Consider the following 26,919-nt stretch of genomic DNA (forward strand, 5'->3'; position numbering starts at 1 on the left):
TGCTGAACTGTGTTACAAGTCCATGGAGGCGCAGATGTTGACAGGCCCAATGTGCTTCAACCTGTTGCACCTCTACTCCTCATAATCTTTCAATACTCAAGATTTTCATTTTTCAGGCCATCTGAATGGGTGTGCAGTGTAGCTGTATTTGACACACCAGAAACTTAGGCGCACTGGTCTCACACATGCAAAAATATAGAGCAAGACAGTCTTTTATAACATGCAGACTTGACACGCTAAAGTTCATTTGAAATTCTTCAGCTTTTAAGGAATGCCGGTTTCTCCGGTAGTAGGCAGGACTAATACATGAAAGACATTATATCTTATTGGCTGGCACTCACCTATAATCGTCCCTGTTTTTGATTTCAACAAATCAATTTGAACAAACTCTTGACTATGTGATTAATATTCATGAACCCAGTAGCTCAGTAATCCTTAGTGCGTTTTATATTGTTGTTAGTAGTAGGATTATATAAATAAACGTGACATGACGTGACTAGGGAAAAACACAGAATCCTAAAAATGAAGCACGATAGTGGACTTATACACATATAGGACTGCCAGAGGGAGCCACAACATATGGAGCACTAATCTATTACAAGAGTTTACTAAGTTTGCACAGCATCGTTTCCAGGAAACTTTTTTACCTGTTAGTTTGCATAACATGAGCTTTTCGGGAATGAAAATGCATATTTTTAATAAAAAAACAGGTGCAAAAGTGCAAGTTTTTGAAAACCCCACCATTCATGATTCTTTGAAACATCGTTTAGGTATGTAGATATGCACAGTACGTGTCGAAAAAGCATACGCAACATTGTTGGAGTAGATGGTCTTGTTGTTACTGCTTAAGAGTTTGCTAATGCTTCTTCAGCAAAATGTGGATTTACTTCACAAATATTACAACCAACAGCGAAGACACATCATTTACTTCATATAATCGTTACTTCCCTACAGTTACTGTCTACTATAAAAGGTGCCATCAACTATAAAAAGCCATCTGGTCTGGCATACATAGCGTTTTTAGCAGTTCTCACCTGTATATGTGTAAATGTGAATCAGTTGTTGTGTAGCTTTTTAAAAAGGCAAGCGATAAACTTTTGCATATTTGACTACATCATTGTTATGTAAATGTAGCCTCAAGGGATACTTTGTATTCTTGTAGAGTTCCTCTGCGTCTGAGTTTTTGAGTGATGGAAGGATGAGATAGAACTGAACTGGCCTCAATGAGGGCAAATTACCACCTCAGAGAGGAGAAAGGCATTTAAAAAGCCCATATCCAGACCGGGGGCTAAGAACAATGTAAGAGTCTACTGACTCTAATTCTAGGCACAATTTGTCAACAGAAAGGGCTTGGAGATTCTCTGTTCTCTAGATAGAAGTGAGTGCAGTCAGGAAGTCTTCATAGAGAGGGCAGTAAGTCCAACTGACTGATAGGCCTCAAACAGATCTCTCTATAAGCCCTGAAGGACCACTTAGATATTCCAAGAGGGGATAAGGCATGGCCTTGAAGGATTCAACCTCAAAGTGCCTCTTAGGAGACTGATAACCAGATTGTGCTTCCCTACCAATCTGCCATCTAAAGTGTCATGGTTTGCTGCAACAGTAGCCACACTTGAGTGTAGATGCAGACAGGCATATATCCAGACCCTTTTGGGGAAAGAAGAGCACAGACCTGATCCGAGGATCCTTCCCAAGGGAAAGAACACCAATTCACAAAAATAACCATTTTGGTATAGCCACCTCATAGAGAATGAGTAATAGTACTCACCACAGAGGGTGAAAGGTCTCTAAATTCCTCCTGGTCACATCCAGGGATCAGATATGGGAGAAAAGGTCCCTCCTGAGGAAAATCCGACAGGGAGGAACTGATGGCAGCGCAAGCTCCAAGAACCAAATCTTGTTTGGGATGTATGTCTCCATCAACAGGATTTGTTCTCTGGCCTCCCTGACTTTGCATAGAGGCTCACTGGGGGAAACAGACCCTGTGCAGGACCTTGGGCCAGCTGGCAGAACCTGACAGGCATGTTCTAGGACAACATCTCTGTTGACCCTGGAGCAACATTGTGATTCGCCAATCAGATTTGAAGAACCAGTTTATTGTTTTTGTGAAGTTTAGGCTTACAATCAGTGTTTGATGCTTGTACAGCAGTATCGTTCGTCTGTAATTTCCTCTGATTTTAGGCAGTTCTCATGCGTAAGAATAGATTTAGGTGTAGAGGTATAGTCAAGACTTAAAATGCTGTTCCAGGGTCAACAAAATACGTTGATCTAGGAACATGTCAAATCCAGCAAAATCTGGAAATGCAGACCAGCTGTGTGTCCATACCAAGGGGGGTCTCGGTCATGAAATACCACTGTGGGCAACGGGTGGATTCTCATGAGGCAGACAGATTTAGCAGCTGGCCTGTCTATAGGAGAAGCCTCCATTTGTCTCAGAGCAAGGCCTGCCATTATTGTCCACTACATAATTGAGGCAGAGAGCCTTGTCCGACAGGTCTGTCAAAGGACCCACTAATGAACGCAGGAAGTTTGTCAAGTCTGTCACGCTGACTTGATGACTTACCTGTTGCATCAGAGTATGAAGAGGCAGAGAAGTTGTTCTTTCAACATCTTGGCCTGAGAGACCAGCAGGATGGCCATGCCGTGCACAGCGGCAGCAAGTGGCGTCATTTAAAGGCACAGATGCAGAGCAATCAATCTGTCCACCTGAGGGAGCTCCATATACCACCCCCAACCCCTCTGCTGGACTCCTATCAAAGGTGGCGAGGACAGAGGTGCTGGCATATCGTGTTCTGGCTGAAAAAAGACACCTTCCATTATTTTGTCAGCTCATGCTGGGGCGTGGCCAATTATGCAAATTAGATTTTTGACCTTTTCTCAATGATGCCAGAGGTGTCTGGGCTGTTAACTAAAGTTTTGTTGGACTTTGATACAACGTCTAAATAACTGACCAATAAGGAACTCGTTTCATGTTCCTTGAATGAAAACTGTGTTACGGAACGCATAAACATTTGCTTCATTTTGCTTAAAAAAAGTCTAAGAAATAGTCTCTAATAACTGTAACAAATTATTGGCAGCTGTGTCCAGTCCAGTCTTCTCTGCAGTGTCTGCTTTAATCCCACAGGTCTACATTAAAGAGCAGGAGACAGACTGGCACCTGCAATTATCCCTGTTCATCCAGCCATGGGCCTATTTCCCTACTCTACACTCCTCTTTACACACAGACACACACACATCTGCCAGAAAAGGCTAAATATTAAGACTAGCAGACCTTTACAAACAAGCACACCAAACTTTTTTGCATTCCCACGCAAGCCTAATATACAAGGACAGCCTCACAATTTTATTCAGCATTTAATTATTCATGCCAACATTCATGTTCTCTGTATTGCTGCATTGTACTTACCATGCTAAAACTGCAGTGCCATTAAAATCCAGTCAGGTCGCGCTGTAAGAAAATAACAGGTTAAAGAATTGCTGAATATATGTTCTGCTATATTTGTCTAAAAGACTAACAAGGGCACCCATACTCCCTATTGTTTAAAAATATAAATGTGGAGTTATTTTAACAGATATTATTGCTGTCATAAGCAGTCCTGGAGATCTCAAAAGCCCTTTTCCTCTAGGCGTACAACTGCTGAGTTAGCAACCGGAATTCATATCTCTGTGCACGGATTCATTTCAGCTCCTGTCCCTGTTGAGCCAGAGCTGGTTCATTCATTGTATCTCATTCATTCAGCGGGAAAGATGTCCGTGTCTGTGTGGAAAAGATTAAATCAGATATATATTATGATTTACAGCTTTTCCCACAGTAATAAAATAATTAATTTTTAATGAAAATCACAAGTTGGGATTGACCCGCAGGTAAATTAATGATGCAAGTATTCGTGTTTTTTGCTTAGTTATACTTTAAATGCTTGTGTTAGACATAATTTGTTGGTTTTACTTCCTTTTACTGGCACAAGTAGGTCTTGGAATCCCAAGCCACTGCTATGAACAAGAAAACCTGTAAATATGCGGGAACTCCTATTAATATTTACTTGGAAAAATAAATCATTAAAAGGCTTAAAACCCCTATGACTGTTGATTTGATTCGTTTTTGTGAACAACAAAAGGAAACACTATTCACAATTACAATAGAAGTGGAGAACACTAAGAGATCTAAAATATGGTCATGCAAAATACAACAATATAGTTATAGTTTGTTCCAGATCTGGTTTGTTAGGTTCAAGGTTAGTGCTCTTTATTAAATATTGTTTTGAAATGCCTATGCGGAAACTAAATGAGAAAAATGCTTCCGTTGCCCAGGCAGCGGAACATCAAATGCACTCAAACTACTTTTTTATATGTTAGAAGTGTCTGCATGTCAATAAGGAAATAAAGTTGCACTTCAGCGTTACTGTAAGGGTCCAGGATGTTTTTCAGATTCGAGCGTCTACCTTTCATGCTTCAAGAGTTTCTTAAACTAGGATTCAAGCTGTTAAAAAAAAAATCACCCAGGAGACATGAACATTTACTAATAACTGGGGTTTACACAATGTTATACAAAAACCGCCTGCAAGGTGCATTTGGCCCAGTCAGGTCTCCACTGAAATTGGGATGACCCAAACAATAACTACATCACCACATATTAATAATGATAACAACAAAACCTTTTGTACTGTCCTATCTATAGGCCATTCTGCCCACCTCAAAAAATTCCTCGTATCGAGGCACTTATGATTGCGCAATGCCCTCTTCTGTTCAGAAATAGAACAACATTGAACATATTTACTGTTGGGGAAATAATAACTGAGCGACTGTTCGACTTATGCATTACATATATTACCAATGACAATGTAAAGAAGCTGACAAAGATAATTTATTTCCAGTGTTTTTTTTGTTTAGTTTTTTTTCTTCGCAGTTGGGATTCAGACACATGAGCATTCAGAGGTAAGATGAAATCCGCACACATAAGCATGAAGTCATGCATACTCTCCCGAGGAATCACATGCTGTCTACTACACTGGTCAGCTCAGACAGAATATGTGACTTTTTGACAAAGGTAACACACACAAAAAATACACATTTAAGGTATTGCATCCAATGACCACGGTAAAAACTAATCCAGTGGCAAAGCATGAGATGACTTAAGACTATTAACTGACGAAGCAGTGGAAGCTCTGGGTCCGCTTTTGCATCGTTTTGTATAAAAATTTATTTTTTTTCTTTCTTTTTTTATTCTGATAAAATTCAGTCATTCATTCACAATACATATTCCATATTAACAAACAACAAAATTAAGAAATGGCACCTTTCCTGTCACCAGAACCAGTTGAGAGGCACTTTTTTTTAAGGAAACAGAATTCCTTGTAATTTTCTGACTTATTTGATGTTAGGTTGTACTTTGCATTAAAATGGTTCAACTTGACAATACCAGTAAGCCTGGTACTGCTACGGATGTTCAGGCTCTGGCGCTTTCACTTTAGCACTTACTTTCACAATCCTGTAGAAATATAAAAAGACTTCATTCTTCTTCCACATTTAAGTCTGGCTGTTATGATGCACTGTAAAAAGGATTTCCACAGCGCACAGCTCAGAAAAAAGCCCATATCAAGGCTAACCTTCAAAATAATAATAATAAAAATCAAACAAACAAACAAACAAACAAAAAATACTTCAAGTACAGACATTATTTACATTTTTTTCACTAATGAAAACTGCAACAAGCAATTTACGTGTTAGTCAGTATAACAGCAAGCATATTACATTCTTCATATGAGTAACATCAGGAGTTTTCTTTCTTTCTTTTTTTTCTTTTTTTTTGTCCTAACCTTGGACGAGACGCCTTTTCTTTTCCTTTGATATTAGTATCCTTCAATAACAGTTCTGCAAATGCATGTCTGTCAAAGTCAAAAAATTGTGCTGTCGAGGCAGTCGGTAAACATTGGTATTGTACAGCCTCTGAATATCAGGCCACTTCACCGTCATGCATATATTACTAGTTTCGAAAAAACAGCTCCAGTACTGATCCAAAAACGATGAGTCAGGTAACTCAAAATTGTTAAAATTACTCCAGTTACTTTTTTATAAGCCTATACATATAGATATATACAATTTATATTTATATATATATATATATATATATATATATATATATATGTATATATATTCATATTTATAGATACTTTGTTTAACAAAAGGACACGGGATGGAAAATCAAAGTGGAGTAACCTTAGCTCTAAGGACATTCATTCAATTTAAGGCCTGTTCATACCAACATGCATGTTTGGCACAAAAATTCATCCAGTTTTTTTTACATACAATTTGTCTTTTTGGGTCTAAACATACAAACTGCAGACAGGTTGAATGAAAATTCACTCTCTGATGGGTGCTTTTAGAAAATCCATCGCGATGACCCTGACACACAAAGCGTTGTGCAACTTTTCTGACACCCACTTGTCACAAAAAAAAAAATGGAAAAGTTTTTAAAAAGCCATTCAGATTTTTATATTTGCTACGATGCTTATTTAATAAAAGGAAGTACACAGACAATAGTGCTTGTTGTGGATTCTTACTTTTCACTGCCATTTAGCAAAATAATTGTGTTTGAGAGGGCCACCATATAATTTTTGCAACAGCAGTGGCTGTAGGCATGTCACAAACAGAGCAAATCTTACTATCTTCATAATGTGAAGAAAAAGAGATTTGTCACATGGATTGCATGCGAAAGTTAATGTCAGTGTAAACCGGGACTGACCAACTTTGGACCAGGAAGACAACTGTCCTGTAGAGTTTAGCTCCAACCCTAGTCAAACACACCTGAACAGACTAATCAGTGTCTTCAAGATCACTACAAAGCTACTGGCCGGTGTGTTTGATTAAGGTTGGGGCTAAACTCCTCGAAACAAGAAGTTGTCCAGCCCTGGTCTAAACTGACACATTACCAGTTTTTTCACACCAAACACTCACTTTGGTTTGAACAGACCTTTACACACACATTACAACACTCTTACACACATGCAAATTATTATTTAGTTTTAAAGGTATTGGTAGAATCGTGAGCGCACCACTTGGGCTCCTGACAATTTCTGAGGATGAGCATCAGCTCCAGAATTCAAACTGTTTCTGGATTTGCCCTTTGATGCGCCTCCGTTTACTTGCTCAGAGCTGGACTGGGGACATGATGAAGAAGCGGGGGGAGTCAGTCGCTCAGCGCTGCCTGCTTGGGCCTCTTCAATTTCTGTCTCTTTCCCATCTTGACCTTTCAACTCTAGACTGGCCTGAGAGCCCTCAGTTCGTTGACACTCGCGAGCAATCCAGTCCCGGATAGACACGTTCTGAGAGTCGCAGTTAGGTTTGAGGCGCTCCACAGAAGACAGTTCGGCACCTTGGTCCACCCCGCCCTGTTCCCTCCAATCATGAATGACATCTAGTTCAGCAAAATCCCGTTGACCACCCATAGTATGCCGTCGACGGATGCCCTTTTTCTTTCCACGTGTCTCTGTAGAACGGGTCTTTTGCGTACCAACACCGAACATGTCATCGGCAGATGCACGTAGACGGGACTTGAGTCTCTCTGTGATTTTAAGATGCCATGCTGGCTCAACACGTTCTGATTCAGTACGCAACGAGGCACTAAGGCTGCAGGTGGAACGTCCTCTCTTCATCACCTCCAGAACTCGAGACAGTCTATTTGATTCATTTTTGCTTACCCCTTGATTGCCAACACCAGCCCCTGCCTCCACAGATGAATCGCTGTCTGTCTTTTGTCGAAGGGATCGTCTCCTGGTCAGAGAGTCGCATTCTATGAGCTTATGGGAGGGCAGCAAGCGGCAAGCAAGCTTGGGTGTGCTGTTGCTGCCATCTTCTGTGGATGGTATGTCTAGTACAGCGATGCCGGGGCTAAACATTGGGAAGTCGCTCTCGCTGTCGGTTTCCATCGGCCGTCCCTCACTGATAAGCTCACTGCGCTCGTCATCTGCCTCGTCTCCTTCCCGGCTTTCTGCCACAGACTGCACCTCTGGACTTAATGTGATGGATTCCATTCCTGTCAGAAAGGTGGTAGAGGAAGTGGTCGAGTAGTCTGAAGTAATAGAGCTCACCTCGGCAGTTAGCGAAGCCCCCCCAGGAGCAGGTAATTGTTCAGGGGCTGGAGATGTTGTGCCCCATTTCCGAGGTCTGGTCCTGGGTACGGAGGCTCCAGAACTCATGGTGCCCAAGTCTGAGGTGGTCTCATCTAACTGCGAAGAAGGATCGGAGAGGGTGGATCTGGTGGTGCGACAGCTGAAACCAGGTGAACATGAGAGCTTGGGTGAGGGGGAGAGAGCCGAAGAGGGTTTGTCTTTCATAAAGAAAGAGTTTCTATACTCTTTTTTGTTCTTCGGGGTTGACTCTGCACTTATGCCATTCTTCTTCTCTCCAACAAGTCTTACGCTGGGGATGGACCTGCCTGCCAACTCCTCCAGGTTTTGGCAGTTCTGCTTTTGAGTTAGGTTTTCTTTCTTGGTGAACAAGGTATCAAGGTCGTCATCAGAGCTGCTGGCTTGCAGCTTCTCCTTGTGCTTCTTTCGTTTGCGGTTGGCCACAGCAAAAATGGAGGAGACTCGTGGCTGAAGGAACTCGCGGCTGCAGTGGTCCTTCCCTGATCCCCAGGAGCCCTGGACAAAAAGAGAAAGCAAGAGTGACAGACTCAGTCAAAGGGAAATAAAACAACTTTGTAAACCTAGGAGCCATAAAGCACAAAGGCCTAGCAAGAAAACATGGAATAAAAAGCCCAACCGCTGCCCTTGCAGGTGGCTAACCCAGAGTACTCCACCTGCTTCTCTGATAGCACCACAAATCAGAGGTTGAAAGACTGAACATAGAAAAAAACATTAGAGACAGTCACAGAGCTCTAAATGAGGCCTCTTTTTCAGAACAGCCACATAGCACAAGCAGCACCAGCAACACCAACAGCACTGCCACATGGAAAAAACTGCACGGGTTGCATTTGAAATCAAAGCTGGAGCCAGATGACAGAACAAGGGATGGGAATCTTAATCCATTTAATGATCAAGATGAGGGAATTAGAGGAAGAGTCTAACTACAAGAAATCAACTGTATTCCTAATGTTTATCTTCATGTCCACCAACCTAACATAATAATGGTTCTTCAATGATAAAGTAATGTCTTAATTCAGTGAATATGCACTGTTTAAAGGCCAAGACACACCAAGCCAGAGCCGGCTAACTTGTGGTGATGAAAGCCGATGGTGTTGTGGCCTTGCGTCAAACCAAAAGGCTGCGCACCGCACAGGCTAAAGCCGACGCCAAACTTAACATGTGCTCTGTTCCTGTGTGAGATGAGTTAGCGGCCTATAACAGCAGCTTTCAAAAGTAAATATTCATCATTCATATGGAGAAACTGGAACAAGGATATACAAGATAAGAAGATTTATTTATTGTCTTTCTGAATACTCGATTCTGATTGGCTGGCAGGTATGCAGGAAAAGCATTTAATGCAGTTTCAAGTTTACTCACAGTTCCATATAAATGCGTTGCTTTAACTGATGCACACTATAAACGGTGTAATTCATGTGGCACTATTTAATCTCTGTGTTTTATATGTAGTGGACAAGATGTTAGTACTAATGAGCCGTAACTGATGAAAATAACTGTAATTATTACCCAAATATTTCTCTGCAAAGAGCTGCTAGATTTAACTTTTAAACTGGGCAAATTACCATGGAATAAGTGGGATAATCAATGGCTAGCCATGCATTAAAGGAATCAAAATTTTTTGCAGAAGCTAAGCACTTTTTTCACTTTCATTAGATCTCTTTAATTCTCTTGCACTGACTTATTTACAAAACTAGGTATCCGATCAGAGTTCTTTGCCCTGCCGGCCCCAACACTGATTCAACATGCTAAATCAGGCTGACAAGAGACAACGACTAGCCCAACCATCGCTCATATTCAAGAACCAACAGCCGACCATCGGCTTGGTGTGTCCCAGTCTTAAGAGTTTAAGAAACTCATTCACTAAAACAATAGAATCAAGGTGTAAGTTAAACATTCAACAATCGTTAAAAAATACTTAAATTGCAGTAGTTTCTAAAAAAATGGTTCTTGATTCCCACCCCCAGGCAGCAATGCTTAGTGCACCTTCTAGCAGCATCTCTCTGTTACACTAAAGGCAGGGCATGTTCAAAGCATGTCATGATGGCCTCTGATCCATCTGTCCAGTCTCTTCAACTGACTCCCAGGTGCTGCTTTGGGAGTGGTGGAACATGTCAGCCTGTTGCAAGAACTACACTCACCTACTACACCTGCCCTATCAGAGAAGTGGGCTCTTTCCAAAAGTAAAACTCACCTTAGATTTAGCAGAGTCACTGGTCGGTGAATCTGTGGAGTAAAAAAAAATTATATGGTTAGTGACTTGCACATGTCCGCCTACTGATCTCAAGCAAACTGATATACAGAGAGAAGGTGACAAGAAGAAAAACATATGCATGAGGAAAGGGTGTGCATGACGACGAAAGCATGGCAAACAACGAGAGAGAGGAACATCAAGGAATATAGTTCAAAAGCAGGCGTGCATGCAAATGAATGAGTGAGCGCTGTTTTACTGTAACGTTCAGATACATATTCACCAATAGGGTGCATTCGGTCATGTGTAGGACCATCCAGCAAACACAGACAAAATGGCAACATGAATCTGGTACAAAAAATTGTTGTGGTTGCAAAAATACTTCACGATTTTTTTTAATGAAGGAACAACTCCAACTAATGGGATGCGTGGACAACAAAGTGCACACAAAATGATGCAGGTCTTGCAAGGCAGTGTCACAGCCTGGTGCGACGTCGTTGAGTGACATTTGTGTTATAATGAAAATCTATAACCATCTGATTCTGACATACTAAGATCATTATGATTTTAAAAAGAAACCAGAGAGAAATGTAATTATCTTAGAATTTGAGGTGAGTAAGCATCATTTTAAGTATTCAGCAAAATAGTACACACAATAAAGTATTGTGGCTATATATCTGTATAAAACAGCAGCCCCGCTAATAATACGACAACTTAACAACTCAAATATGTTTTTCTTTGTACAGTACAATAAATGTAAATGCTTCAACTAGAATACAAGTTTAAATATTTAAGATTGCAATAAAGTGTTTACATAGTTAAAACTTTTTGAGCCTGGATGTTCCTTTAAGTGTCTTCTAATGGTAGCTGAACATTTTGCATACCGACAATTAATTCTACAACCTCTGAGCAAGTACGTGTGTGATTCAGAAATGGATGTTTAATGACAGTGATGAGGCTGTTCTGATGCGTGCTGTCGTGACCACAATGAAGACGAAACACTCAAGGCATGAACCAAGGTCAGAAGTGACAGGGGTCAGAGAGGGGCTAGCTACGCAGAAAAGACGACACTATGGGAAGACAGAATGCCAGCAAGGAAAAGTCAAAGAACCGATTCACTGCTGTCTTTGCTCTCATTTCCTTTTCCATGGCAAAGACTGCAAATTTTGGAGGCTTATTTATTCCATGTCGAGCCGAGCCCCCCTGCACACCCCTTGGTGACAAATGGTATGACCGAGTGATATTCAGAGCCGAGTAGCATTACCATGCTGTCTCTCCGTTTGGCCAGCGTTCAGAGAGAGAGAGAGAGAGGGGCGAGAGACGGCGAAGAGCCTTTGAGACAGCAGCACTGCTCTACGCCAGGTAAACTCACAAACCACACCCCACAGAACCCAACACTTCTGCTGCGCTTTCCCTTTGCACTTTTTTGTTCTCTTTTCTCAGTCTCCCACGTCATAAAATGCGAGGGTGTCTGCAGACTAGGCAGCTACACTGCGGGCAACAGTCCTCCCTCTTCCTACAGTTCCAGCTGCCCATCACGGACACTACTGAGTCCATCAGTGACATCAAGGTGTGATAGACTCCGCCCACTTGTCCTGTGTCAAGATCAGTATGTGTGAATGCTGGGAAAGCCTTTAGGACACGCGACAGAGGGGCACTAGGGACAGAGGGATCAGAGATTGGCAAGCGTGTTCTGCGCTTTGGCTTTAGCTTTTTGTTTGTTCTCTCTTGGAGAAAGAACATGACGTGTTAATGCAGCAGTTGGCAGAATTACAGAGACGACCCAGCGGAGTTTGAACGCGTAGAGAAAGAGACACACTACATGGGTGAATCTCACTGAAACGGTCGTATTTCACCCCCAAAATAAAAAAAAAAAAAAAAAAAAACCTGAAATTGCAATCTGCACAGGGTAAATGAAGCTTATTCCAGACTCCAATAAGGTATTTTGCATTATAATATTATTTTTAAAACAATTAAATGGATGGTTCACCCAACAACGAAATTGCTGTTATTGCTTAGCCTCATGTTGTTCCAATTCTGTAAGAACTCCCTTCAACTTCGGAACACAAATTAAGATATTTTTAAAGCATTCTGAGAGCTTTCTGTCTTATGCACAGTAATTTAATTGACAAGATCAAGAAACATAGCAAGGAGACCATGCCACATCATTGTTACACACATCATTTTAGAATACCGTTTGTACGCAAAGAAAACAGAAGTAATGACTTTATTCAACTATTCGGAAATCTTACAGGTTTAGAACGACATGGGGATAATTTCTGGGTCAGCTACCCCTTTAAGGATCTTTCCAGTCAAAATTGTCATTATGGTAATGTGCCCAAATATTTATATATCTTTTTTTTAAATCTCATTATTCTCCTTATTTCTTATCCTCATAAAACAAAAATAAAAATAAAGAACATTTCAGATCCATTAATCAACCCCATACCTAAACAAAACTAGTTTATTGTTTATACTAACTAGTTTATTGAGGGAAGACTCTTAATGAACAGTGAATATATATCCATATTCTAAAGTGGTACCACACATCGTTATTAATATTCTTTTTGCATTATAGTAATGTGGGGAAGAAATAACAAAAAATTTTATTTTATTTTTTGCTAAATAAAATGTAATTCTTTTTTAGAGGGGGTGAAATATGACCCAGCCATGTGTTTGACAGGCTTTGTGAGATTCACACAACAATGACAAATGAGCAAAACAGAAATGGCATAAAGACAGTTGCAGAAATTTACATAATTGCAATTAAATCTGCTAAAGCATGGAAAGTAAAATCCAAACCAAATAACTTGTCGGACAAAGCAAGCTTCTGTAGGCAAACATGTCTAACATCTTGCCTCACAAACTCGCACAGGCTTTGTAATTAAGCCATAGAACAGAAAACGACTGCTTCTGTTCTCAGAAGAGCAAAGCATTTTTAATTAATATAAAAAAATTATGAAATAAAATAAAATATTATTATCATGTAATTGTTTTAGCTCACATGACAAGGAGCGCTCTTAGACATAATTATACTTTACATAAGGGTGTAAAAGGTGAACCCCTGTCAGCGAGGGTCCAACCAAGGGCGCATGTTACCTGACACTTCCCCTGGAGAGGTGCCTGTCCGGCCGATGTTGGTCAGCAGGTGGTCAATGTTAGGCACAGGCTGGGACTCAACAGCACTCTCCTCCTGGACTGTAGTCTGAGCAGACATACAGAAAAGCAATTCAATGAAGCTGCCGCGATTCAAAGTAACTTACTCATACAGATTTTCTCCTTCACAAAGCTACTGGTGTTTTCAGTGATTTTAAGCGTGTGTTCTGGGTGGCTGCTAAACAGACACTTACTCAAAAGAGCACATCCACAGGTATGTATGAGATACACCTAAGTAGTTTAAGGTTTAAATAAGATAAGGGGTGTGTTCAAAACCCTGACGCCTGCCTTAGCAAACACACTTAAAAAGCAAATGATTCAAAAAGAAAAGAAAGAAAGAAGCAGCTGCTTTAATACGCACCGTAGGTTCATTGTCGCCCTCCTCAGTGAAGAACCAGTCATACTGCAAGAAAGCACCAAGACCGCATTTAGAATTATTTCACCAATGCTCAAATACTTGTCACATTCGAGTTTGACATGAGAAAAAAAAACTAAAAAACTCACATGCTGAATGAGCGTTTCTACGATCTTGTACTGGTCTGGCATGTGTGTCACCATGTGAGTCATGTTGTCTTCAGATGTTCTCACCAGCGTTGGACCAAACACAATAGCCAGATTTCTTGGCTCCATCTGACACAAATGAGAAAGATGAGTACATGTACACACAGGTCACTTTCTCTTGAACGTCAGGGATTATGACCAATGCGCCACATATTATTTAGTTTGCATGCTTCGTTCAATTAAAAGTCTTCTGTAAAAGTCATCGGCGCACATTTTTACACAGGAACTCAACGCTACTTCCCTTAAACAATACTAAGTCCTCCCCTCCAACTACATATGGCCATGCAATCAATTTCTGATGCATAAAATCAAGTCCCACCGCTTACGAATATCACATTTAACTCAGAAAATAACAACTAAACAAACTGATCACTGGAAATCTGGGAAAAAGCTTGAAAACGTGTCTCGAGAGCCCTGCATTATATGTTCTGTTCCATTCTGTTCCACGTCATCTTGTTGTTTTTGAACCGAAACGCACATTCTGTGAGTACATCCCTGTGGACTAGCAGAAATGTTTTACCTTGTTCTTTTCCGAGTTTTCAGCCACAGTTTTGAGATGTGCCGAGAGGAACTTCAGTGTTTCGTAATGGTGATCAGGCAACTCGTGAAGCTGAAAAATGAGACGTTTATTTAGGGCTTCCATGACAAACAGTGAAATTATTACCACCATAAACAAATGGTAATTAGGTAAATAGCTTCATACCAGTCTTTTGAGCACTTTGAGTCTCTCTACAGGATCCTCTATTCTGTTGGCATCGATAAAGTCTGCATATCTCTCTGCAGAGTGAGAGAAAAAAATTTATTCAACTGTCATATGTTGAAATTGTACATCTTTATCACTCACAGCCACTAGATGGCAAACTTCACAATTAATGTTGAGCAACAAAGAGCCTCAAGCAAGGGAATTCCAACAAGGACTTTTACCGTTAGTGAAGAGAGGTTCAGGAAGTTTTCTGAAGAAGGATTTGAGTAAACTGCTGATCACATTCAAGTCCTTCCATTTCTGCGGGCAATAGATAATATATTAACAAAGAAGGAAGAAGCAAAGAAAATGTTACAGACACCTGAACTATAAACTCACATCATCCTGAATATCGATATCGCCCATGCCCTTGTTATTGAGCTCTTCCTGCATGATGGAGATTGCGGCGTTATTTCCTGGCACTCTGTAAATGCCAGTGTATTCCAGTCCTCGTTCTTCCACCAGCTTACAGCACACTTCAACTATCAGAGGAACAAACTAAAACGCACAAAAAACAGTCACATGACAGTCACAGTCACTGTTTTTCAAAAAGAAAAATAATAATAATAATAATATATATATATATATATATATATATATATATATATATATATATATATATATATATATAATACAAAAAAAAATACACACACATATATACATATACTTAATGGCAATACATGTCTTTCACTTATATACACATCTATAGAATTATATAAAATTCACATTTTTGTTTTAAAATACATTTCAAATTAGTTTATAATAATCCGTAAATAATTACACTTTAATATTTATATGAGTAAATCTGAAACCCTTAAAAGCATTATTGCACTGTAACAAGGACACTTTAAAATAAAGAGAAACCAATTACATTTACAAATGTACTTAAGTCGTACTTAAAATAAATGGCAAACTCTCTAAAGTTAAGATACATTTATTTATTTTAAAATTAAAGCTATGCTGTATATTAATTTAATTGCAATTACCATGCTATTACATTGTCAAAAATCATTATATTCAGTTAGCACTAAAGAATATTATTTTAAATTATATTATGTGAGAAGTACTCCTTTTTAACACACATTTTAAAGTGTGCTTGTTTTTCAGAAGGGACAGCTTTAGTTCTTCACTGAAATCAACAATGCCAAGTGCAAAAGTGAGAGAAAGAGAAAAGGCGTTCTTTGTGGTCTTACTCTGTTGGTCTGAGCTGGAGGGCAGTCATCTAGTCTTACTCCAAATGTGATTCCGTGAGACGATTTCTTCTCAAATGGCTTTCTCATCAGTCCAGGGATGCCCTTCCTCCATGTGCCCTTATCTTTTGGTGGACTGGTTTCATCTATTCACAAACAACCATGATAAGAATTTGCCATAGAGACACTAGTTTACAGTAGATGTTGCTAAGCAAAATACTCTAAGCGCAAAAAAACCTAACTTACACAAGCACTCGATACATGGATACTCAAAAGAACTGAATACAACACAAAGAGAAAGTGGCCTTGATGCTGTTACCTTTGTGCATGGCTTTCCTGTCATGGTCTTTGTTTGGGGAGTGAGGGCTTGTGGCTTTATTCTCCCCTTTACTGCCTAGTAACGTCTGCCTGATGCTCAGGGACTGACGGGACGCTCTGGGTGAAGGTTCTGTCTTACTGCTGGGTGGACTGCAACACACAAAACCAGGTCAAGATGTAGAAGTAGAAGAAGACTACAAAAACTGATGGGAACCGGTTTCCTTCTTACCTCATTAAAGTGTTGTACTCCTTTATTTTCCGGTTGATGAGGTCTGTGCTAGTTAAAGTTGCATTCTACAAAAAGAAGAAGGAAGTAGAGAAAAGGAATACAAAAGCTGGTGTCAGAAGAGTGGATGAAATATAAGTGTGGAATCCCCAAACACACCAGAGGGCTTGTGGATAACCCAGTGCTGTAAAAAGACATGCTATAAAGAAGATGCAATGGTTTTCCTGTTGTTACTATTTATTTTCGAAAAAAGCCGTAGGTTATGTTGAGCCATTGTAAGAAAATTCTTTAAATAGAGTCTTTTCCATGATGCATGAGGAAATCCAAAACATTTACCATATCTATATCACGTTTAGACCCGGATAGACTTACCCCATAATTCAAAGATGAAGTGTGGTTTCCGCACTACTCACTGCAAATTATGATTATTTAATTTCCCATCTATCTTGGCCAGATAAACCCATGGGCCAAAGTTACGTCAAATGTATTTATACAACTCAAACTGATTATTTATTTCACAATTCAAACTGAAGCAGGTTTAAAATTTCTAATGCGAGGACACATGCCTAAGCATTCAAAGCCAATTTTGTTTGTATCTTTTTGCCAAATTTATACACACTAGCTTTATGACTTGAATAAAGTCCATTCAGAAATATCATAATATACTGTATATTGCCCAAACTTAAAATTCACTAACGCTACTTAGTTCATAAATTTTTCCCTATGATATTTTTTTTTTTATTTATCCAATTCTGTCTTGCAAAGCGTATGTATAGTTTATAATGTACATAAGATTTTCTTTTGTGCATAAGAAAAATATTTTACTGGACAAGATTAAAAGAAGAAATTCATTCATTCCTGAAAATAAATTACATAGTGATTAGATTCACTGTTAAGTCCTGACATCTTGTACTTTAACACACAAGTAAAGATGTTTCTGTAGCTTTATCTGTCAATTGTGCCAGCCAAAGCATTACATCTCTCGTTTGGTGTGCGAGAATAAGGGTTACTGGGAAGAGATCTGGATGAAAAAAGTGTATAACCTGCAGTAGCGCCACAGCTCAACATGTAGCAGCACGAGTGCTAACCACTAGGGACTGGCTCCAACAACAAAAAAAAAAAAAAAGCAAAAAAAAAATCCAAGCATCCAAGTCAGTCTAAACACAATTCGGTTAGCGAAGATGTATGTAGTTGTGACACTAAAGTATGAATCGTTAAAGGGATAGTTAACCCAAAAAGCCCTCAAGCCCTCAAAGTTGTTCCAAACCCATAAGACCTTCAAGATCATCTTTAAAACACAAATTAAGATATTTGTGATGCATGCCGTGAGATCTCTGATCCTCCCATAGACAGCAAAGATTCTTACGCGATCAAGGCTCAGAAAAAGAGATTGTTAAAATAATCCGTGTGACATCAGTGATTCAACCATAATTTGTCTCCTTCGCATCATCTTATAGCACCATTGTGGAGAGTACACAAAACGTATGCAATGTATGTAAGCGGATACGTTGTTTACATTCAGATCAAAGAATAAACAATGTAAACAACGTATCCATGTACGTCTGCTGCATACGTTGTTTACAAATGGGATACTCTCCAAAATGTAGGGTGGTGTGGTGACGAATTGTTGAATAAAGTGTTCTCATAGCTTCGTAAGGTTACAGCTGAATCACTGATGTCACATGGATTTTTTAACCACCTCCGTGCTACCTTTCTGAGACTTGATCTTGTAAGCATCTTTGCTCTCTATAGCAAGCTCCTGAAATGCACCAAACCATTTGTGTTCCGAAGACGAAGGTTGGAACAACTTTCATTAATGACAGAATTTACATTTTTGGGTGAACTAACCCTTTAATGGCAGGTAATGTTGCTTTATTTGTATGAAAGCACCAGAATTAAATTTATAAAAATGAGTGCTTATGTTTACTGATCATTTACCTCTTCATCCAAGTTGCTGTTCTCTTGAATGACTCGAATCCAGGACAGCATTTCCTCACGATCTTCCGCCTGGAACAGGTATTCATAGTCTGACGTTGTCAGCCGAAGTACGTTCTTCCTCTTTGTGTCACTGTAGGAGATGTCAATCAGACAGGCTTTAATGCTGATTGGCAGAGGCTCTTCTTCCATCTGGGAGTTGGCATTGGTTTGTCCGTCCCTCTTGTCCTTGTACAGATAGAGGCAGTGGCCACGGAGCACAGCGTAGATCTGCTTCCACGACCGCATGCTACTTCCAACACGCTATAAAAAAGACATCAGAATTAAAATACCAAATACAGAATACACAAGTTGATATAATTAATAATATATTGCAGCTTCTATGATTTTATACCCTTTGAGACACACTGTTTAAATGTAACCCCATATCGTACATGTGTTCCACTTCATCTGAATGGTGTAAATTATGACAAGACCTTACAAGACAAGATTTCTGGCACTACCTTTGCCAGCATGAAATGTTTCTGAAGCCTGCCAGCCATTCTCATTGGTTTAGAGGTGCAAAGACTCGTTGCAACATGTTTACAATATGACAAGGACTCCTACAGTATTACAGACAAACATGCTCTGACAGCTCTTTCATTCAGTATTGTTGTACCTTTCCCTTATCTGAGTTGAGCTGCCGGAAATGAAGTGGACCCTCTTTTGTGGCATCAGTGAAGACATCTGAAGTAGAGTCTCTCCTGGAGCCAGAGTCCTCAGAGCATCTGTCAACAGCCTGAAACACACCAAACACGGATCAGCCAGGATTCATCTCTTTTAGACAACTGTGATTAAAAACCAGTTCAGTTCAGTATTCAGTAATAAAATTGGGTGAGATATCATATTGCAACATTTAATCAAAAGCAACGCTATAGGTTTAGAAAAGAATTCAGTGCCTGGTTACAAAGTTTGTTCCATCTCACTATAATAATTTTAGGTGCTATTCATTGGCCAAAAAATTGTGAATTTCCATACAGTTCAGGGTGCATGATTATCAGACTTGTTAGCTGAAGATCTGATGCCAGCATAACAGACCTTTATCTAAGGTGTAAACTAATAATCATTTGTCATATGTTATGTATATTACAGCAGTCTCACTCACCTTTCTAAGTCCCTTGAATCCATGGGTGTGTTTAATCGACCGCCTGTACAGACAAAGTAAACAGATAGGTCATATAGTGTGCGAGACAGCAATAGGAGCTGACTGACTCTTCAACCTTGTGGTACCGTAGCTTATGACTTCATGTCCTGATCGTAAACTTACCCTCTCTCTTCTCTGTAGTTATCCAACCCCTCATCGAAGGACCTGGAACGTTCCGTTTTAGCTCCAGAATCTGATTCCAAAATCGTGAGTCGTAAAGAATCTTGGTTGGAGATATGGGAAAAATCATGGTTAAAATAAAGCACATTTTTGATGCCACTAAGATATTGTATGTGTTGGCAGAGATGTTACTCACCCTGGTCATGGGACAGCTGTCGGCGTATTACAGGAGAAGGAGAAGTTGGACTGGGTGGGATGGTGGTGATAATAGGTGTGCTGGAAATCACGGCAGATGCAGGAATGTGTGTGGTGTCATGGTCGTTACTGGAGCTTGACGGCTCATCTGATGACAACAGACACAAGAGACTTATAAGATTATTTATCTTAGTAGTATATAACATGGATTATTGCAGCCAAATAGAGACAGCAGAATCAGACAGTCTGGTGGAACCATGCTTACTCATACAGCTAAGAAGAATGAGCAATGATCAAACCGATAAGCCTCCCACATCTCTTCATACACAGACAACACAAACAGTAGGGCGGACAGATTGCATCACTGGGTAAAATATTACATTTTTAACCACAGGATTTCCTTCTCTATAGTTTTACTGGAAAGTCTTTGTGATCGCTCTCCCTGCAGTCTCTGTATAATAAACTTGATGATGCAAAAACACCAACTGGGAAAGTTGCCATTTCAGAAAACCACAAGGCTGTGAACGCTGTGTGCGTTTGTATAATGTTTATAATGATATAACTTGACTTTAAATTTCATGCATGTTAATTCTTTATGTAGTTTAAAAGCAAAGATATGTAAAAACCAGCAATGTTGACTGCTTTTTGTATATCAAAAAACAACACAAAACGTCATAAAACACGATCTATTAAATACACTCTGCCAAACCCAACACAGTCTACCAAGTTAAATATAAACCATACCGTAACAAATGTAATAGCCTATCAAATAAAACAGTCTAAAAAAACAAACTCAGTCACACTTTATATTAGGTGGCCTTAGCAACTATGTAGTTACATCAAAAAAGTACAATGAAGTTACTGTGTTAAATTGTATTTCAAAACACTTCTGCTGCTATTGAGGTGGAATGCAGATAAGGTTAAGGACAGGATTGATGGAATGCATTAGTTTAAAGGTAGGCTTAAATTTAAGAGACGGGTTAAACAGTGTGATTACAAAAATTAATTACAGATGTAACTACATATTGGTATAAAAAAAAAAAATTAAGTAGAATGTACAACATGTATGTACACAATAAGCTCATTGTACCAAATTATTCATTTAAATGTAAGTAAATAGTAGTTAAGGCCACCTAATATAAAGTGGGACACCTAACACAAACTGAATTACAAGAGTACAAATTTTAATACAAAACACATTCCACCAAATCAAACATGAAAAGATCATCACTTTTAAACAGACAGGAGGCATTTCAGGAACTAATCCAAAAAAGGAGCAATCTTTGAGCTAGTTTCTATTGGCATGTTCCATTACCTGGCCCTATCACTTTACTGCCCTCTTGTTTGTTTGAGGTTTCTGAGCTGAGGATGAACTGGTGTCAGGGAATGGCAGTGCAAGTGGCTTCCTCAGTCCTGCGGCCTTGGGTGGAATATGTCAGTATGTCACATTATATGTGGCCCTGGGGACTATGATGTCATGTCCTATCACTGTATTGGTGTACATTACAGTTTGGAGATGCTCCCAGGGACTTCATGAACCCATGTGCTCCATGGATACTCTTGAGCCGCAACACTGTCTAGTTGTATGCATATCAAAGCTTTCTAAAGGAGCCTAACCATTTGTGATGTCCAAATGAGACATTGAAATATCTATGCATAACTGGGAAATCTCTATGCATGTCTGTATTGTTGTCATGGTGTGGTTTGCAAGAGAAGGAGTGCTAGACGAGAATATAACATAAATAGTCTTTTAATCTTCCAAACACAAAATAAACAATATCACTGCAAATAGGCAGGCAGGCAGGACAAAAACCACACGTATAAACGACGAAGTCGGAGAAACTGAACTCAAACAAACTGGACTTAAATACACAAAGTAATTGAATAAAATAATGAGACACACCCGAAGACAATGACACAATTAACCAAGAAACAAAGTAGTGCACACAAAGCACGTGGGACAATCAAAACAACAACGAGTCCAAAGACGTGACAATTGTCTAAAGTTTAGCCAATATCGTGAGGATGACAAATTATTGAAAAACACTATCTCATACAAAGAGATTAACAGAACTCATTAGACCTCTCTGTCCAACAGTGTTTACATTGAGTTGAGCTGTTACATCCCACTATTATAACTATGGTCATCATAAAAACTGCTGCGCACCATTTGCTCTAAAGCCCTCTATGCAAAGCCTGGGCCATTAAGGATGGAGAAACAGTGTGGCATTTTATATGAGCTGAGTAATAAAAAGCAATTTCATCAAGTCCTGTCTTAGTGTGAAGCTGACAATGACCTCATTGATTTAAAAGTTGGGGATAAAGTTATAAAAACATAAAACAATATAAAACATAAATATTGACACAAAGTCATTTTACTTGTGTCCCCTTAATATAATAAACAGAGATCCAGTTAGAACACATTCTGAAAGCTGCTTTGGTAAACACATAGGCTACATTAGATAATAATGAAGACAGCAAAAATCCAAAGGGATGCAGTTTGCATATGCAAATGCATTTGAATATGTCAAAGTCTACATTTATGTATATACCAAATATTCATTTCTGAATTGGGAATGCTTGTGTCCAAAGAGACTACCTGCATTGCATTTATATTGTACATTTAATCAGTTTACGCAGTTTTGCAAGTACCACTACTTCACATTTTTGAAACAAACTGTTATCAGCATCAAAAAAAGCACTCACCAATGAAGGGAATGGAGTCCAGTGAGTCATCAAGGTTGCTTGAGAAGGAGGTTTTACACTGGTCTCCTAGCTTTCTCATGTGCATTTCTCGACGGGTATCGTTGGGAAGCCAGCATGTGTTGGATTCTGCAGGTTGTTCAGGCCCTCTCTCTGTCTCGTTCACTGCCAGAATGTAGGAAGGATGGCGGATAGGTTGAGATCCAGCCTTCTCCCTGCGAACCACAACTACAGTGGCATCTGGGCCCTCGATACCCTCCACTGTCTTCTCATTGACTTGGGGTTGTGGTTCTGTGTACCTAGGTTGCTGAAGAACTGTTCCGTTACTGGTGAATCTGGGCTTGGATCCACCCTGCTTTGTTCTATGGGGTTTAGAGGCGGCAGAACAAGAAGAAGAGCGACCTCCACGGGCTACTTCTCTGATGGGATCCTGAAGGCTGTCAGCCCGCCCCCTGGGCTGTAACTGCTTTGCATTGTGGGGCATGTGGTTGGCAGTGAGAGGTGTTCTTTGGTCTTTGACAGGGCCTGTGCTGGAGCTACCACTCATTTGGCCTTGTATTGAGGCCAGGGCAGAAGCTATGTAAGAAGCAGCAGCAGTGGAAGGGTCTGAGACATAATTTTTCGCAGGTAACAGTGAGGGTCTATTTATAGAAGGAGCCGAGGTATTACCCAGGCTTTCAGCTCTGGAAGTAAGCAAAGACTCTGTACCTCTACTAAAGTGAGGGGTGATGGGCAAACCTGGGTAACTACCCCCTCGTTTGTCTGTGTTAAATGCACCCTGTGTCCTGTGAGGCGCCATGCGTAAGGAAGAAGACTGCCTGCTTGCTCTTGCCTCGTCCCCTCTGTGCAAGAGCAGCCATTCATCTGTTTCAGTTCTGCAGCATGCTTGCCTGTCCGACGTGGATGTTGAATTCTCATTCTGTCTGCTTAGGTAGCCGCAAGAATATGCTCTAGGTTTTGGGATACCTATAGGGACTGATGGAAGGGCATCCTGGGAAGCACTACGAGGCCAGTTCCCTGTTAGAGAAGCCCGATCAGCACCACCAAGCCTTTCCTGAGAGGCGCTACGCAGTGGCAGCACACTGGATACATGATAACTCCGATCATGTGAGGCGCTCCTTCGTCTCAGCTGTGCTCCAGAAAACCCCCGTGAGGGCGTAGCTGTTGTTGATGCACTCTTCTGCTTGCTGTATTCACCTGTACTGGATGGGGATGAGGCTCGCAAACTGTCCAGGCGCTCTTGAATAGTCCGGGAGCCGTACATGTAAATCCGTTTGTTGTCAATGTATTCCTTGTAGGTGGTGTAGTTCCTCCAGTCAATGTTCTGGTGGGGAGAACAAGGGGAGGGGGTGGCAGGTGGAGGGGAAGGTGTGTAAGGGGTTGGAGAGGAGGCTGATGGGAAGGTTTCTGTTGTTGTGGTTAGGTTATGTCTGTGAGAAGACACAGGCTTTGTGTCTATGCAAGTTTGTGGAGTTCTAGGGGTAGTGTCAGTAAAACCAGTGGACTCTGCAGTTCTGTTGGGTTTGTGTTGTGATTGTGCTTCCCCAGTTGGAGATAAAGTGACATGGTCACTGGACCTATTAAAGCCTGGGTCTGCTGAGTCCCCATACTGGTTGTCCTCCTTCCTGTGACTGGGACCAGCCCAGGCCACATGTGAAATTCTGTCTGTGGATTCGGGTGGTGCTACCATTGTCCTAACATTCTCATTAAATACACGCACAACAGTTTGGGTGTTGGGGATCAGCGGAGTTAAGGATGCGGAATGGGGAGATACAGGGATATCAACGCGGCAACCTATGTCCGGATTAAAGCATCGATTTACACCTTGTCTGATTCCACATGAAGTCTCAGCAGAGCGTGAAGGCTCTGACACCTGTGCCATTGCCAAGGCATTGGGCTCTATCCGTGGGTAACATATTGGTGGTGGCTCAGGGATGTTCTGGGCATTTCCACTATATGCCTCGTTTCCTTTGAGGTATGCATCTTGAGAGTAGGCCTAAAAAAAGAAGCAAAGTTCTATTAAATCAAGGGAAGAGACTGATTACACTAAACAAACACTGGATTACCAAATATATTCATTGCTAACAAGGTTAATGCTGTTTTTAAATATTAGAAATCTCGCTTCAGTAATAAAATACAAGGAACAGGTTGACCCCCATTTCAAGTTCAAAAGCATCCAACGAAAAAATAAAAACTACAAGGGAAAGGTCAAGTGGCCAGAATTGAATGCCTTTAACCTTATGGAGAGATTAGGTATCAGAGGCTTACCTACCTTTAGCTGAGGAGAGAGAGCAGTGCGCAGACAAGAGGAAAAAGTGAGAGGAGGGTAGACTTTCACAGACGCTAGTGGCTGCTCTGTTATCATCTTACAAAGTCAACAGCCAAGTAATATCCTTAAGGTCTGGCTACTATATTCTGCTCAGGAAATCACTCCCATTTACAATGAACTCTCTTAATCCAGGTTAATATATGAAGTTATTTATGTCCCAGTGTGCCCGGCACAGAGCTCAGGCGTTAATGCGAATGTAGACGTGATAGCTGGACTTTTGACTCTACACCTAGGGTGTCAAGTTACACTAGTAGACATGTCACTCCCTCTCTTTCTTTGCCTGTCTGCTCCACCCCCTCTATGAAAATAAAGATGACTCAGAAGGTGACAAATACATATAAAGGTGTAACCTCACAGCAAAGGAATAAATAAATGACAAAATAAGTTTTGTGATTAAACAAGCAAATACTGTACACAAGCCTGTAGTTATTAATATAGGTAAAGATTTTAATAGACGTCACAGGTATAAAGAAAGATGGAATACACATGCGCTTTCATGCAAAGGCAACAACAAAATTACATAACAGAAGCAAGGGAGCAGGAGACAGGTTTAGCTCCTTCTTACCAGAGCTGTGATATCCCTGGAGAACTGCAGCAGGAAGGTTAGATTGACAGCGGGAAAACAGAGGAAGAAAGAAGAATAAAAAAGGGCAATGGTGAGGGAAGATGACAAGAGCTCTACAGGTACACCAGAAGCAATCAGCCTCTACTCCAGACAGTGCCGCTGTCATTCTAGTGCAGGATAAAGCATGCTATAAATACACACTGCAGCAGAAAGAGAGAGAGACAGCTGGAGAGCTGCCAATCCAACACCAGAAATGAACTAGGCAGAGGAGGACACACTTAAGATCAGAAGGGGGTTACTGTTGCTCTTTTCCAGAATGATCCTGGAGCTTTTCAAACAAATAAAACTTTTACACACACACACACACACACACTTATTCCTTTGGGGTAAAACGGGTCTCAGAAGTGTTTTCTGTGAACACTTCCACACTGCATTTTTGCAGTGTTTTACAGTCAAAACATTGGTTTTGCAATGTGCTGCTTTAGATCTGATTGGCTTTGCTGCTTTGCATGCGGTACTTATCTTCTTCTTAAGCACACATGGTAATGTGATCCTTATAGCTGCTCATAATCCACCAACACAGTTTTCTACATAACTGCTAATGTTAGTCTGTCATCATCAATGTAATAAAGCAATTTCAGATTACAGGTTTTGACCTAAATGTAATTGCCTGTTTTATGTTTTGCATATTTTATGTATAAAAGGGACTTGTTGTCATAACCCTGCAAATAAGCTCTTAAAAAACTTCCATGTTAAAAGTCATTAATCCTCATGCATGCTTAGGATATTCATCCCCCCTATAATGATTTCAGCAAATCATCTTGGCTGAATACAAAGAGTTATTAATATTCATGGGTACAGGAAATAACCAAGCATTACCCCCAATAGACACTGACCTTCTGACAACATTCTGATAAAAGACACTGGGGAAAAAAGAAAAGCCATCTTTGACTACTGTAAGTTATTGTTTGAAAAATGATCACAACTTCACTGTTCACAGGAATTTTAAAATGTTTTGAACTTTTTTACTGTTTAATGAAATGTTACAACACTAACAGTAAAATAGGGGTAATTTTAGGTTATGATTTAGATATTATTTATGTGCAAATTTCTTCATTTCTTTATCATTTAAATTTAAATAAGACTCTACACTTCTAAGTTAAAACATAAATTGAATACCTAAAGAAAGGCAATCAGGTTTTCAACCAAGTGGACTGTAAAAAAAAATTAAAATAAATAAATAATATATATATATATATATATATATATATATATATATATATATATATATATATATATGTATCAGTAAAAAATTGTTGAATCTAATAAAAGTTTTTAAATGTTTGTGTGCTGTAATACGACTGCTA

The 26,919-nt window shown here is 40.0% G+C and overlaps 1 protein-coding gene across 5 annotated transcripts in view; it reads right to left on the minus strand.

The window, feature by feature from the left end:
• Window positions 1-4,843: 4,843 nt before the first annotated feature.
• Window positions 4,844-26,919, minus strand: part of LOC122329874 (rho GTPase-activating protein 21) — a 78,169-nt gene continuing 56,093 nt past the window's right edge. For 3 of the 5 annotated variants that reach the window (XM_043226508.1, XM_043226507.1, XM_043226505.1), the window contains 19 exons: window positions 25,553-25,576; window positions 22,662-24,654; window positions 19,957-20,103; window positions 19,764-19,863; window positions 19,602-19,644; window positions 19,116-19,235; window positions 18,461-18,760; window positions 16,526-16,590; window positions 16,298-16,446; window positions 15,982-16,124; window positions 15,128-15,286; window positions 14,971-15,049; window positions 14,750-14,823; window positions 14,567-14,656; window positions 13,990-14,115; window positions 13,847-13,888; window positions 13,429-13,534; window positions 10,333-10,364; window positions 4,844-8,639 (listed from right to left, as the gene is read on the minus strand). In XM_043226508.1, coding sequence (XP_043082443.1) covers window positions 7,020-8,639; window positions 10,333-10,364; window positions 13,429-13,534; window positions 13,847-13,888; window positions 13,990-14,115; window positions 14,567-14,656; window positions 14,750-14,823; window positions 14,971-15,049; window positions 15,128-15,286; window positions 15,982-16,124; window positions 16,298-16,446; window positions 16,526-16,590; window positions 18,461-18,760; window positions 19,116-19,235; window positions 19,602-19,644; window positions 19,764-19,863; window positions 19,957-20,103; window positions 22,662-24,654; window positions 25,553-25,576 — 5,412 coding nt within the window. In that variant the 3' untranslated portion in view covers window positions 4,844-7,019. Of the gene's footprint in view, window positions 8,640-10,332; window positions 10,365-13,428; window positions 13,535-13,846; window positions 13,889-13,989; window positions 14,116-14,566; window positions 14,657-14,749; window positions 14,824-14,970; window positions 15,050-15,127; window positions 15,287-15,981; window positions 16,125-16,297; window positions 16,447-16,525; window positions 16,591-18,460; window positions 18,761-19,115; window positions 19,236-19,601; window positions 19,645-19,763; window positions 19,864-19,956; window positions 20,104-22,661; window positions 24,655-24,930; window positions 25,359-25,552; window positions 25,577-26,919 lie in introns of those variants that run through there. The other 2 variants (XM_043226509.1, XM_043226506.1) reach the window with 2 other exon arrangements.

Source organism: Puntigrus tetrazona, chromosome 24, assembly GCF_018831695.1.
Source record: "Puntigrus tetrazona isolate hp1 chromosome 24, ASM1883169v1, whole genome shotgun sequence".
Lineage (NCBI taxonomy): Eukaryota > Metazoa > Chordata > Actinopteri > Cypriniformes > Cyprinidae > Puntigrus > Puntigrus tetrazona.